General features: G+C 44.2%; 1 protein-coding gene across 1 annotated transcript in view; it reads left to right on the plus strand.

Moving 5' to 3' along the window:
- The first annotated feature begins 6968 nt into the window (after positions 1-6968).
- Positions 6969-15612, plus strand: part of TNKS (tankyrase) — a 120847-nt gene continuing 112203 nt past the window's right edge. The window contains exon 1 of the mRNA XM_054382953.1: positions 6969-7464. Coding sequence (XP_054238928.1) covers positions 6969-7464 — 496 coding nt within the window. The remainder of the gene's footprint in view (positions 7465-15612) is intronic.

Genomic DNA, 15612 nt, shown 5'->3' on the forward strand with positions numbered 1-15612 from the left:
GACCGGGAGAGCGGGCCCCCGTCCCGCCCGTCCCTACCTGCCGCCGCTGCTGCTCGCCATGGGCGCGGCCGCGCTGCGCGTCGCCGCCGCCACCACCACCACCACCACCGCCGCCGCGGCGGCAGACTCCAAGCTGCCGGCGGCTCCGCGCCGGCACTGGCAGCCGTACCGCACCGCCCCCAGCACGTAGCCGCCGCCACCGCCCCGCCGAGGGCGGGACGCGTGCACTACCCGCCCCGGCAGCGCCCCGGGGGGAGCCGGCCTCTACCGGGTGATCAGTATGCACTGGCCGGTCAGGGAACCCCCGCCTATCCAACACCGGCTGCGTCGCTTCTGTAGGAAGGGTCCCCGCCGCCGGCCTGAGCTTCGCAGGTTGCGGCTCCTGCACCGTGGCTCCGGCGCTTCCCCGGGACTGCAGTGTATTGACAGAAACCCCCGCCCCGGAATCTCGTCCTGAGCTTGGTGCGATTGAGGTCTGTATGCCTCTGAGCTCACAGAGCACAGCTTACTGCTCACCCCGTGGAGAAACAGCAAAAGCTGTGGTTTTGCTCCGCGTCGTTTCGGCATCAGACAGAACCTGTTGTTTCATCCAGCTCTGCACGAAACCGAGATTAACCTTCTTGCCATTAAATAAGCGTCTTTCCCTATTGGAGGATGCAAAAGCCTGTGACCCACTGGTTAGTCAGAGCAACGCTGCCACCTTCCTGCCGTGCTTTGTTTCCCTTGCTGTATACGTTTGGCCGGATCCTAAACACCACCTTCTTCAGGATTCTCAACCAAGCTTTGTTCCTGGAGCTCAAAGAAATATGCCTGAAAATTTCCACCACTGCTGCAGGGGGGATGCAGAGGGAATACATACTACAGCGGAGCCACGAGGCAGACTGACGGAGGCCGTGGACGCTCAGATCTCCTGAGTTGTGTAACCTTACCTTAACGAATGCCAGTGATGCACTGTGCCCAAGGGTTCAGAGGTTTTAAAGTGCCACTGTTTTTATACAGCACTGAGAACTCCAGCACGCTTTGGGGGCCTGAGAACAGTCACTCCCACGTTCTCAGGTTGTAGCCGCTACCTCTAAAGCAGGTGGTAAGTTATTACTTCATACCTATGGAGAGAAAGAAAAGCATTTGAAATGAAAAGTGGGCCATGGGGCAATCAGTTTCATAGCCTTTATTCTCTTCTTTATTGTGGAGAGCCCTCACAAGAACAACACCTTCACTTTTGGATGGCCCTGTGAATATAACCATACTCCTGCTTGGATAGAACTGAGCCAGCGTGGAGTCCCTGCACTAAATTACCAAATTTACTACTTACTCAAACTACAGATAGCAAAGGCTCAGTTGCCATCTTTCCTATTAGTAACAGACAAGCAGGGGCAAAATCATCTTTGAGTCCTAACAAACCTTCACCAGGTTTCAGTTAAATGCCCTTGTGAGCATGAAATCATCTCTAGGTAGAGAAAAAAATGCAGTGTTGGCTGGTAGAGCCAAACAAACAAAGCAAAGGACAGGGAGGAAAGCTCATGGTCCTGGCAGGAGCATGGCTGTGTAAAGGTAAAACTCAGCTCCCAGCAGGGTTCAGGAGCTACTCGAAGCTGTCAGAGGCAGTTCTGGGGTTCTGGGCCCATGGTTTGGCTCTAGAGCCACCACTTGGACTTGGAGGCAACAGTAATGCTGGGATGGATACTCATGATCCGAGAAGCTCTGTTGAGAGAGACTAAACATGAGGATAAAACTCTTCCCATCCTTCCTGCTTGTCTAGTGCCAGATCCTGATGCTGGGAAACACATACTTCATGGCCTCTTGCTAAATTCTGCCTGTCTACAGCTGTTTTCCATGGTTGCCCTAATTTATTTTCAGAGCATCCCTGCAGTGGGTCAGTACATTTTTTTTTCTTTTTTTGCCTAACCCAGTTTTGTGTCTTTGCTTTTCCTGAAGATCACTGGGGAAGTAGCCCTTCTCTATCTGTGGAAAGGAGGACTCTCCTTCCCCACTTCAAAAGTAGCACAATTAATTCCTCCTGGAGAAAGCATAATTCTTGCCTACCACCTTCTTGCCAAACTGATCATGATACTGGGGGTCCATGGCTGCATTTCCAACTAACTATAAGCAAAGCCACTCAGCCTGTTGCAATCAAAATCACTTTTTAAAATTGAGATGTTTCTAGAAAGAAACAGGGCAAATTGACTCTGGCATCAAATTTACAGCTAATTTTCTTTCTTCCTACGCCTTGTGCAGATAAAGACAGAAAAAGTATTATTATTATTATTGGGGGCCACCCACTCCATGATGCCCATAGGCACTGCAGATCCTCTGACGCCAGGGCATGCTTACAGTTGCTCTGTGATCTGCAGCAAGTGTAACTGGGGATACTACCATTCTGCACTATCCTCTTACTTCCCGTGGGAAAATTGGGCAAACCCCTCCACCAGGGATGCTTCAATTCAGATGAAAAATATCAGGGAGAGAAGCACTTATCTCTCTTTGCCCACTACTGGAGATCATGGCTGATATTAAACACAGCATCTATGGACAGCCAAGCAGCCAGCTTATTTTTGACTGTCAAACCCCTATCACAAAATATGCAAAGCAGCAGGAGCTGAATGCCTGCTTAAGCTAAAAGAAGAGGGGGAGAATAGTCATGCAGCACTAGTCAAACTCTGATGAGCTCCTGCAGGTGGTATACAAAGCTAGGCAGCAAAAGCATGATGAACAGTGTGCTGGTATAAAGATGGCCCCAGTGCTGCTTGGAGGTTGTCCAGTGAGGAAAGCTCTGGTGCTTTCCTGTGAACCTTCTGTTTTATCCTCCTATACCTGCAAGGGTGTGCAAATCTGTGAGTCACTTCAAACAGCCAGGGATAATGTGTCTTGGCTTTTTTAACACATTAATCACAGTCAAAGAAGCCAGTTGTGAGTGAAATCCTTTCTGCAGAAAGGGAAGATTTTGTTTCTCAGAAAATACAGCTTTTGCTATAGATCTAGATGATACCTTGTCTTCCCATCTGCTTAGGCAGAGGAGATGGGTTTCTCCAGAGGAATTCCTCACTTCTTGATTTACTTGTAAGTATACCAGGAATCCATTAAACATGAGCATTAGCATGCTGGTTTTGAAGTAACTTCCTATTTGTTGGAGCTTAAAAATATTCAGAAACCTCCCTAAGTCCTTCTCCCTGCTGTCAGCAGCAGTTGAGAGGCATGTGGCTATATAACTGCCAGTAATGCTATAAATAATTTTATTTAGAAACAAAACAAAATGAAAAATAAATAAACCTAATTTCAGTGGATTCCACTATAGACCAGAATTGCATTTGGAGTTACTAATTTTAAATAGTGGCCGCCAGAAAGTCCTATTGATGTGATTTAATTATTCAGCTGAAGTCTGAGGTGGCTCCACTTTGCTGAGCCCTGCAGCTGCATCATTAATAAGATTTCTATCTAAAGCACTTCTCTCCTAGGTCAGGTAAAAGGCATTCAGTTGCCAAGAGTATTTTAGAGCCTGTCTCTGGGCTTTGCAGAACAAGTGGTGCAAATGTAATCAGCCACTTGTGACAGGAAGTGAACCTAATTCATCTCAACAGAAGCGCCAAGACACTGTGACAAGTGAATGCAGGGAGCACTGTGGGCTATTGCAAAGGTCATGGGCTACAACAAGCCCCAAACGAGGGTGACATCCCCTTGGGAGACTGCTTGCCCTCCCCACCACCACCTGCACACAGTCCAGTTGGTAAAAAACCCAGGTTACCACTTGGGCATCAATCGAAAAAGTCGTGTTTCTAAAGGGTCAGTGGCTGCCAGGGAACAAGCAATGGATGGACTGAACACTCCTGAAGATCTTCCCTATGTTCCTCCTTGACCTTAAGTATAAATCCTGCAAGGATGTGGAAATTTTGCCTAAACCTGCACTTCCGACACTGTTTTGCTCACTGTTTCTGCAGAAATGACAGGAGTCTACCCTAAGGCATGCCAAAGCCATATACAAATGGTGATGGCAGCACTTGAAGGGATCCTGAACATGCTTTGGGCACAGGAAAGTGAAAGGTTGGGGTGGGCAGCACTGATGCTTGCCTCAGCTCTCTGGAGGGGAGCAATACTGCTGTATATGTAGGACGGGAAAGGAAACTGGGGGCTGCAATGGGATAGGAACGCCTACCCAAAGGTACAGATCTGCAGAGGAGTTGCATCTCCAGAACTGCCTGGCATTACCTCTGAAACCCACGGCCAGGCACCACTTCCCTATGAGCAGTCTCATACCATGAATTTTCATCCCTTTATCTGTTTCTTCCCAGAAACAGCTTTCATGGAATCACAGAAAGGTTGGGTTGGAATGGACCTTAAAAGATCACCTAGTCCAAATCCCCTGCAGTAGGCAGGGACGTTTTCAACTCAATCAGGTTGCTCAGAGCCCCATCCAACCTAACCTGAAACACTTTTGATGATGGGGCATCTACAACTTGTCTGGGCAACCTGTTCCAGTGTCTCACCACCCTCATAATGAAAAATGTCTTCCTTATAACTAGTTTAAATGTACCTTCTTTCAGTTTAAAACTGTTGTCCCTCGTCTTGTCACTACAGGCCCTGGTAAAAGTCTTTGTGCATCTTTCTTGTAGGTCCTCTTTATATATTGAAAGGCCTTGATAAGATAATTTCGAAGCTTTCTCTCTGCATCTTTCCTGTAGGCCCTCTTTGTATATTGAAAGGCCTTCATAAGATAATTTTGAAGCTTTCTCTCTGCATCTTTCCTGTAGGCCCTCTTTATATATTGAAAGGCCTTGATAAGATAATTTTGAAGCTTTCTCTTCTCTAGGCTGAACATCCTTACCTCTTTCAGCCTTTCCTTGTGGGAGAGGTGTTCCATCTCTGCGATCATTTTTATGGCTCTTGTCTGGACCTCCTCCAAAAGGTCCATGTCCATCTTGTACTGAGGATCCCAGTAATCCAGGTGAAGTTTCAAGAAAGTGGACTAGAGGGGCAGAATCACCTCCCTCATCATGCTGGCCATGCTTTGTGGATATGTGGATATGGCTGGCCTCCTCGTCTGCAAGACTATATTGTCAGCTCATGTCTAGCTTTCCATCTACCAGTACCCTCAAGTCTTTTTTCTGCAGAGCTTTCAGGAAAGACTGCCCCAAAGAGTAACATTTATCACTCATTCCAACAACCAAAAATTAATTTGCAAGGCCACCATGAATACAAAAATCTTAAAAAAACTATTACTTGTATATTTTAAGATCCTTCAGGAAGTAGAACAAGTTTGTGTACTGATGCATTTCATAAAATTGATGTTGTCTGTAAACTTGGTTTATGGGAAATATAGAGAGGGTTAGAGAAAGGTGATTTGTTTGCCACTTATGCCACAAAAGCAACTGGCTGGTGAAATACAGACTACTGGAAGCCAGCAGTGAGCTGAACAAACACAGTCTAATGTTCAGTCATCTTCAGTGTTTTGCAAAGCTTGAGCCTCAGAAAGGGGTTGTCATAATTAGCTTGCAGAGTCCTTTTGTGAGTTTTGAATTGAGGGAAGGCTGCGAAGCAGCAGCTATCTAGTGAGAAGTGTCGGGGAAGTCATGCTGAACTCTCTCAGACCCATGGCTTCAAAGTCATGGCATGAATACCTGCGCTGGGCATATTTAAGCGGATCTTCATTTACTGCTTACTAGTCATGGGGATTGATTTTATGTCTACCTCATCCCAGGCAGAGAAATACTTAGTAGCACTATACCAGAACCTAGTATCTTCTGAATTACTGGTTTTATTATTATTCTCTGTGCCCCCAGTGTTAGACCCGCTCAGCACATCTTCAGCACATCTCATGGGGCTAAGCAAACACTTCACAAAGCCCTTTCCTTACCAGTTAAAGCAGATGTTTACCAGGATGAGGATGTCTGGCATCAGCCATGATCACTCCCTTCACTGCTCTCCCCATTGTGACCTGTGGCTGCTGCCACACCAGTGCTGGGAGCCTCAGTACCTGGTGTACTAGGAATTCTCCAGGAATTACTGCTATTTTTTCCTATCAATGGAATTTCCGTTGTGCTCACAGATTAAGTGAACTAGAGATCTCTTGGTGACAGTTATTGGGGCTTTCTGACTTAAACAGTTTTTCTGTAACTAATGTTTATATTCTCTCTAGATACCAGTTCACCAGAAGCATTTTTTTGTCCTCTTCCTGGTACTTTCCAAATCCAAACCAAAATCCTTAATTAAAGGCCTCTGCTTATTCCCATGCAGTTCAACTCTGCCATTTGCACAGAGGGCCTTACAGGGTTCTTTTGGTCCCTGACATCCTTGGATTTCTCCTTTTTACCCTCAGCACTGGCAGCGTGCCTTAGCTTCCTGTTCCACCCCTCCACACTGTTATTTCTGGCACGAAGGGATCCTTTCTCCCTTCTCTCTGCCATTTCCTGTATGAGGCTTTTCAGTGACCGCAGTGCTGCTTTCCTCTTGCAATGAGTGCGGGAACAGCCTTTCGGCTCCACTAACAAACTTAAAGAACTGCCAGACTTCACGTGGATTTCTCCTTCAGCTTGCTCTCCCTCTGTCATTTTCCAGCTTTGGGGAAGGAGCTGTATCGAGGCCAAGATACTGAGCTTAGAGAATGCCGGCAGGGCAGCAGCGGTGGGGAGCGCTGGGTCAGGCGCTAACTCTCCAGCCTGGGTAACTCAGCTTCGGTGCCGCCACCGTTACTCCAAAGCCGGTTTGTGCGGCACCTGCGGGCGCGGAGCCGGAGGGCTGCCCACAGCGGGCTCCGATTTTGAGGGGCGCGCTGCCACCCACCGTTCCTTCGCCGGCCTGCCCAGCCTTCGCGCCCGCAGGGGGCAGGCGTGAGCCGCTGCCCCGCCGAAACGACCAACGCGTCACGTCCGGGCGCCGCGCATTGGGATTGGCCGGGAACGGGTGGAAGTGTGGGTGGGGGTTGCCGCCGTTGCCGCAGTGACGGAGGCCGACAGGGGGGGTGGAGGGGGAGGGTGAAGATGGCGGCGGTGCCGCCGCGTCGTTCCCAGCACCACCACCACCATCACCCGCCGCCCGGGCCGGCCTCCCCACCGGCCGCCGCCTCGCCGCCGCACAGCCCCAGCCTGTCACCTGCCGAGCTTGCCCCCGCCGCGCAGCGCCACAGCCTGGCCGGCCCCGAAGGCGAGGCTCCCCCCGACGCGGAGCGGCCTCCGATCCCGGAGTGCTCAGAGGGTGCGGGCGCCGCTGCCCCGGGCCCGCCGCCGGGCTCAGGCAGTAGTTCTAGCAGTTCTTCCTCGTCCTCCTCCTCGTCTGCGTCGTCGTCAGTCGCGTCCAGTCCGGCGGCGGAGAGTCCCGAAGCGGCAGGCCCGGGAGCCTCGAGTGGGGCCTTCCGCGAGCTGCTGGAGGCCTGCCGCAATGGGGACGTGACGCGCGTGAAGCGCCTGGTGGACACGGGCAACGTGAACGCCAAGGACATGGCGGGCCGCAAGTCCACGCCGCTCCACTTCGCCGCCGGTGGGTACCGGGACCGGGGAGGGGCCAGGGCCGGTCCGGCCTCCCGTTCCTAACAGGAGCAATGATAGCGGGTGCGGCTTCCGAGCTGGCTTTCTAGGTTTGGGGAGTGGACTTCCAGCATCTCGGTGGGTCGGGAAATTTCATGCCTAAGCTGAGAAAAGTGTGAGCACAATTCCCTGGGAGTGTTTTGCTGTAGGTTGCGTGGGGACGGCTGTTATGTCCCCTTTTTTTTTAAACTCAAAATGGAAGATTTTTACCTTGGGTGAAACAAGTGGGAGAGGAGATTTTAAAGGAGGTTGTATGATCTAGAACTACCGGCGTTTTTCTTTGTATTTAACACACAGGCTGCTGCAAACTTGTGTGCTTAAGAGGTGAGAAACTGGAATTTAGCGCAGAGTTGGCTTTAAGTTAAGGGTTTCATGTGTATTGTGAATGTCCGGGACCACTGCAATGCATGTAGATTTGATAGGTGTCAAAGCTGATGCCTTGCGCTTTGTCATTTTCTTGCATTTGACTTGAGTGTAGCCGTTGATTGATCTCTGTATCGTCCGTGGTATAAATGGGCTCGGGAAAGATCTGGTGTAGAACAGTTGAACTTTATAACAGTTACAAGTGTGCCCAGGAAAGAGTGTGGCTCTTAGTGAAGAAAATAAATGTAGTTGCGATCAGCAGTAATGTCATAAAAGCAATTAACAGTGAAGTCCTCGCAGTTTAACTGGAAGTAAACATTAACTTCTAGCAAGTATAGCTATTGCAGGTTTGTGTAGTCCATAAAGAGAATGTTTTATACAGGTCGTGGTCTTCACTGAGGGCACAGGACATGCAGACTTCATGATAAAAGTAAATTGAGGGGGATACTTTTAATCATCAGCCCTAACTCAAGAATTGCACAATTTCTAGGCCTGGGGTCAAACTGAGGGCTTGTGTTATGGGATTGGACTGTATGTCGTAAGCAGCACAGATCTTGTCTGAGCTTGAAGTGATGCATTAGTACACATAAGGTAATTAACAAGACTGTATTGAGTGCTTGGTATTTAAATACAGGTGTATGGCTCTAAAGCACTGTGTTGAAATAAGTAATAAAAATGAACATTTTGTCATAGAATCATAGAATGACTGGAGTTGGAAGGGACCTTAAAGACCATCTAGTTCCAAGCCCCCTGCCATGGGCAGATCCCCCTTTCGCTAGACCACCTTGCTCACAGCTTCATCCAGCCTGGTCTTAAGCAATTCCAAGAATTAGGCATCCACAACTTCTCTAGGCAACCTGTTCCAGTGTCTCACCACCCTCATAGTAAAGAACTTCTTCCTAAAGTCTCATCTGAATCTGCCCTGCTCTGGTTTAAAAGTGTTGCCCGGAACTTTGAATAGTGGTAATCAGTTTATCAGTCAGATTATACTCTCTGAGACTGTATGGGTTAGTTTTAATATTCAAAGTGCAAGTGGCATTTCACAATTCCCCTAGGGAACTTTTGGGCCTGAGCTCTTTCATTTTCATTCTTTTGTCATCCCTCATCTCTACCATTCAAGCATGACCTTATGCAAGTGGAGTTTGAAACATGGTAAACTTCTAGGATGCAAAGATGAACTTAATTTCAGTGAATCCTGGAACATAATGCTGGTACAATTGCATGTGTGTAGTTCTCAAGGTTTTGGAAAGCTCATCTTGAGTCAGTTCTGCTTGTTTGAATTCAAATTTAAAATTAAACCTTGTTGCTTCCCCTAAAGCTCTGAGATCTCAAGTCATAACTTCAGTGCTAGTACAAACTGTAATACTGAAGCTGCAGTGGTAACTTTGGTTAGAAAAGAAATGGACAAAGCTTTTGTAAGGGAATAGGTGAAAATTGATAGTGTCAGTAAGATATTACTGTAACAGCAGTGGAAGGTGTCCTTGCATCATGAGGAAAACAGCAGATGAAGTTCTCAAACCTAGCAAATTCCTATTTTTTTTGGCAGCAATGCGGGGCAATTAAGTTACCTTTACTGTAATAGGGAATTACAACTTCCCTAGTTCTAGGTTCTTGTAAAAAACATGTAAGTACAGGTTTCCTTAAGGTTTGTGAGGTTTCTAGTTTCAAAATCGTATTTATCTCCATCCTCGTGACAGAAGGGAAAAGGTTTGACTTTTGAGAGCATTCAGAATTCTTAGGACATGTCTAAGCTGAGGATAAATTGAGAACTGAAATCTCAGTAAACAGCTATTTCAAAAGCTGAGTACAGATCTAAATCTGGTTCTGGAAGTTGGAATCTTCTGTCCATTATGTGCTTCAGATAAAATGTGTGCAGCCATGTCAAGTTGAAGCAATACTGTTACCCAGATTTTCTTTATCTGGGGTATCTGATTTGTCAACTGATGTGAACGAAGGGGAATAATCTCTTCAGCTTTGTGTTGAAATGACCTCCTTCGATTGGCTGTTAATAAGACAGCAAGTAATATTGAGGTCATATTAGGGAGATAGAGAGCTCTATAGAAAACAGGATGAATTTTAACAAAGGATTATTTTCCTTTTCTCCCCCAACTGGACAGTTATTCTAGCAAAGCCCCTCTTGAAACCCTGAATGTCTTTCAGGATGTGTAGTGTTCAGCTTTTTCCTTGCAAGTGATTTGAGGGGTTCTTCTATAGAAGTACACATGCTTGGAAAGAGGAAAACTCAGTAGTGCTTCAAGTGCTGTGTGGATTACTGTCTCTGGTACCATTGCAAGCTTTGGGTATTATCCCGCAGCACCCAAAAACTGGAGTAGGAGGCAGATTCTAAAGACTTTCAAGTGATGGAGTGACTTAACAACAATAACACACAATCCCTCCCACGTCCTGCCCCCCCCCCCAAAAAAAAAAAAAAAAAGAAAAAAAAAAGAAAAAGAAGTAGTAAATGAAGTGGAAGTATTAATGTATGTATAAATTTTTGCTTTCAAATTTTTTTTTCAATGAAAACTAGCTTGCTTATAACAGAAAAACCCAACAACAAAAACAAACATGTAAAAAGCAGGTGTGCTGGGCATGAACAAAGGTTTTATTTATACTGGTGACCAAAAGCAGATTTCTAGGGAAGAGTTATAATACACACTTACCCTCTTCATATATGATACTTCTTGTAGTACTTTGTCCTGCAGTTTGTAGCTCAGCAACTATCTGAGCAAAGTCCAGTTTCTGCATGTTAGAAGCTCATCCTGCAGTAAAGAGCTCACTAGATAATTGAACTGCTAACTTGCATTAAAAATTACTTGCTTCCTTTTGTACTTTTCACTGTCTACACTGAAATATCCTGTGTTCTGTTTAATAGTTCTTCTAACTGCATTGAGTGAGACCAACTATTCCATTCCCCTGCCTTTCCACTGCACTCCTCCTTTGATCTAACGATGTGTTGACTGTTTCTCCTTCAGAAACGTTCTAGGTGTCTCTGTTGTTTTAACCAGATTATGAACACCTTTGCTGTTTCACATGCCCCTCACTGGCTGAAAGATTTTATGCCTAAGATGTCTGTTCTTTTACACTAGCTTGATAATCCTGCATTGGGTGATGTTGTTGGCACATAGTTGACAAAATACCTTTTTAGCCAGCATAACCAAATAAATTGGTGGTTCTGTGTGTATGCAAGAGGTAGATTTTATTTCCTTTAGGGATACTGTTGACTTTTGAAATAGACTGAAATCATCCAACCATCTGAAAATGTGTCACATTTTAGGTATACCTTGCGTGGGGTAGAGTGAGACTTTACTCTCAGCCTTCATACTTTGTGTCAATTAGTATGCAGTTTGTAGGATGTGGGAGATATGCCTGTATTGGTCCAGTGTGTTTGAAGCAGGTTGGCAGTGACACTTTCATAGTTGTTTTTTTGTGTGTGTGTGTGTGTGTTTGTATCATTCTCCTTTACCCATTAAAGACTGGCTTCCAAGACTTTTCTGTCTTTAGTATGCCTGCATGGGGAGGACTCCTGTGACTTTTTGACTGAATCTGTTTGAGCTGGCTTTGTGAAAGACTTGCCCCCTCCCTCCTGAAATAAGGTTACTGTTAAATCTTTAGTAATAGCATCTTTTTTTCAGAAACAGCTAGGTGGATGGACCTGATAGAAATAAGCTGAGTCCCAGTTGATTCTCTATAGTTATAGTCATACTCTTGTCCAGTTCCATACCCTTTAAATGAGGTTTAGCTTCTTTTCTTTTCTTTCTTTTTTTTTTTTTCAAATCATAAAGTTGGCTACTCAAGTTCTTAGATGACATGACATATTTCTCTAGTTTCACAGTTACTCTCTTTCTAGTGTTTAACTTAAGAATATGGAGAGTACTAATAGTAATTGCTGAACTGTGGCTTAATGCCCACTTCTTGGTACTGAGGAAGAGGTAGTGTGAAGTGTTCTTGCTGGTATTGGCCAAAACTCAGGCTTGGAGAAACTTGATTGAAGGTGACTCATTAGAGTATCAGAGATATTCTTTGTTTTCTTTCTGTTTGGCTCTATAGTAATGACAAAAAGGAGTTTGGGGAAAGTAGTTTTCTGTAAGCATGCTTTTGATATCACTAGTAATAACTGCTGGAAGACAAATCTTTTTATGAAGTTTAACATACAATTATTCTTTGAAATATTTCTCGACTACACAACTTCAATACTGAAGGCAAAGGAGTCTCAGTTAGGTTGGAAAAGGAGCTGATCAGGTTGATTTGTCAATTTGCAAGCCATTATTCATAAAAGTGTAAGGTGCTTCCACATATGTGAGAGATGTAACTGAGGAGTCAGAACTAGCTACTGAGTGTTTCTTGAGGAAGAGCCAGGAAACAGCAAGAAGTAATTGGTAACTTTACATACTGTCACTCTATGCAGAGACACCTGATTTGACCACTCCACTTGTGACGCAATGTACCACAGGTTACTTTAAATTGCCCTGGAAAGCCTTGTTAGAAATACCATTATTAAACTACTCCAACTCATTTTGTTGTGGTTGTCTGATATGTCCTTGCCACAGAAAAGTTGTCTGACATAAGCAAACAGTTGTTTGTAAAGATAAGCCACTGGTTAGTTCTACCTTGTGCAATTTAAAGCAGGTATAATTAAAATTTTCAGCTGGATTCAAATGGGCAGAATAAAGAGTGCAGATTGTGTAGTCAATTAGGGAACATCCTTGCTTTCTTTGTGACTGGTAAATTGTTCTTTTGAATGATCTTGCAATGCTTGTGCAGTGTATTGTGTCTCCTTCCAATTTAAAATCCTTTGAAAGAATTTACAAGAGTATGTAAATGGAAGGCCTTAGACCTTCAGTAACAGTGAATTATGTGTCTTTTTCCCAGCTTGAAGGCTTTTCAGTTTACATAGTTAAATCATTCAGTTTAGTTGTGTTCTGCCTAGTGAAGTGGGAGAAGGACTTTTGAAAGATCTCTCTTGGAGAAAAATCTTGTCCCAGAATCTGCAGCAATAAATCAAAGAGATGTACAGTGACTTAACTTGAATGTCTTCCACATTATTCTTGCAGTTTAAACCATTCTTAAAAGGTTTTGTCTGTAAGATGTATGCTTCTCTACGTCAAGGGCTTGTATTCTCATATGAGCTGTTTAATACTCTAGCAAGTGAGATTATGTTTAACAAGAGAGGCTTTCCTGCTTTGCCTAAGATCACAGTAATCCTTCAGTAATACCTCTGCTTAACCTGTGATTATACACTGCTGTAAAATTTAATTTCTTTCGGAGTAAAAGTGTTCTTAAGAGCAAGTGAAAGGAGGAGGAAAAACACCTTTTGAGAGTTGGAAGTCTTCCATGTGGTAAGTTCTGCACATAACAGCAGCTTTACAAAAGGTTGGAATTGGCATTTGGAAGCGTTCATGCTGAGTTGTGATCAAGTGACATTAATTGACAGTGAGTGAAACAGTACAGCTGCATTTAAACTAACCAAACTGACTACTCACTGGGGAAAGCATTCTTACGATTTGAGTGGGAAGTCCATGTATTTATTTCTTGGTTGGGTTTTTTTTACCAAACTTTCTGAAAATGAATCATGAAATTGTGCAATGACATCCATGGCTTCTGGGAGTTTTAAGTAATTGTCTATAAACTGTTACCATGTGAAAGCTTTTGACAAACTGAACACAGATCTAACAACGAAGCCCTGACCAGAGCATGTAAGAGGGTATCAGCTGAGAATAATGTTGCTTTCCTTGCATCACTTCTCTCATTAGTCATTCAGCCTTCTCACCCTGTTGACTTTTGTTCCTTAGGTTCAATGTCACAAAAAGAGATGGGACAGGACAAGCCTGTGGGCTCGGAGCAGCATGTGTAGGGGGTCTAGGACCAGTGGTCTTGGCAGTGTTAGTAAGCATTTGGAGGTGTCTCTGTGTGCTGCCATGTCTGACGGCATTTGAAAGTTTTATTTAGCTTAATTTTCAAGCTGGCAATTTACTACCTAAAGCATTTTCCTCTCATTTTCAGTCTAAAGTGGCAGGTATAATTTGGAAAAAGGCAAGAATAGAACTAGTTAACTGGTGTTTCTCTAAACTGTCTGCTTGTCTCTTGATTTACATAAAGTCATCATAGCTATGTCCATCTCCTGGTTTTTGCCAAGCTTCAGTCCTCAACTGTTTTTCTGAGATGACTGGGGAAATGAAGAGCCTATCACTTACTCTGAACGTTTGCATTTTCTTTGGTTTGACTGACAAGTGTTTCACCCATTAATTTCAGATGTTCTCTTGTTAATACCTTTTTATAATGGGATTACTGCTTCCTTTTGTCTGTTGGACAATGTTTTATGAGTTACTGTGTCTTCCCTGAAACTTCTAAGTTGTAAGAAGCTAAAATGAGGCCAAAGCTTGTGCATTTTACTTGTGTGAAATAGCACAAGCTAATAAGGGACCCTGCCCATGAGTGTGCTTTGAAAACTGGCAGGTGAATCATATCAAAACAAGCTTGTATGCTGGGCTTCTGAATGTGTCTCTTCTCCATAGTTACCCTGGGTTTGGATGTTTTCCATATGAACATTCTACTTGATTATCTTTTTTTACAGGATTTTTCAGGGGAACTCTTCCTTTAGACCTTGTAAGTTGAAGTTGCACTGGAAATGCACCAGACTTGAATTTTTAAAGTAATCTTAAATGACATCATATCAGTTTCTTCAGTTTAAACCAAATTATATGTGTTTCCTCCGTCAGAAATGGCTTGGCATGTGTCTTGTCTTTTACAAAAGGTGACCCTGACACTACAGGAGTTTCAGTAACTACAACTGCTTTGTTAAATTGGGTCATGTGATTGTTTTAAGGACTTTCTGGCACTTTGTCAATTCATCTTTTTACAGATTTGCTGGTGGTGTTGGAATCCATTCCCATAACTGGTTAGTTTTTCTCTGGTGGAATGATGGGATAAAATCACAGTAACCTCTATTGTGCTTATTTGAGGACTGAACAGAAGAGCTAGTTCACCAAAAAGTGGGAAGTGGTTATTGCTGGCATTTCCAAAGATACCTTCGTCAATAGCTCCATGTTCAGCAATACCTTGAGGAAGTATATATGTAGTTCTGAAAATCACACTCAAGTTTGAAAGGGAATCTGAAAGTTCAGGCACTGCCAGGTTCTTTTTCCTTGAGAGACCAAAAAATACATGTAAAGCAAACTCTTGCTGTTTCAGCACTGGTTTTAGTAGTTCAGTCTATAAAAACTAAAGACAAATAAAAGCTGTTGATTTACTGTTTAGTTGAAAACATCCTTTTATGACTCTTGTCTTGCTTAATGTTCTTTTGCCAATCAAATGAACAATGTAAATGTGGAAATTTGAGGGCTTGCTTCTTGCTGTTTATGTCCCAGGCCCCATAGCTTTGCTGTTGTACCCTTGTTTGCTGTTGTACATATTTAAGCTGTTATTTTCTATTTGAAGACTTACAGGTGATGTTCCTTGACTCTTTTATAACAGTAGCTAACAAAAATCAGTTTTCTTGCTAGAAGTTGCAGTGATTTACAGTACCAGTGGCCTTGCTGACAGTTCAGTTAAGTGTGCCTTCTGATAGCAGTTTTGTTGTGATAAATAAGTATCACTTTTAATAATATCAGTTTTGATTTGTAGGCTTCTATTTCTGTAGTGTTGTTTCTAACCTGAAGTGATCAGTATATAATGTACCAGAAAGCTTTGACTCATCTGCAGTGATGGACTAAAATTGGATTGCTGAGTGGGGTGCTGAGTT

Source organism: Indicator indicator, chromosome 8 (assembly GCF_027791375.1).
Source record: "Indicator indicator isolate 239-I01 chromosome 8, UM_Iind_1.1, whole genome shotgun sequence".
NCBI classification, from domain to species: domain Eukaryota; kingdom Metazoa; phylum Chordata; class Aves; order Piciformes; family Indicatoridae; genus Indicator; species Indicator indicator.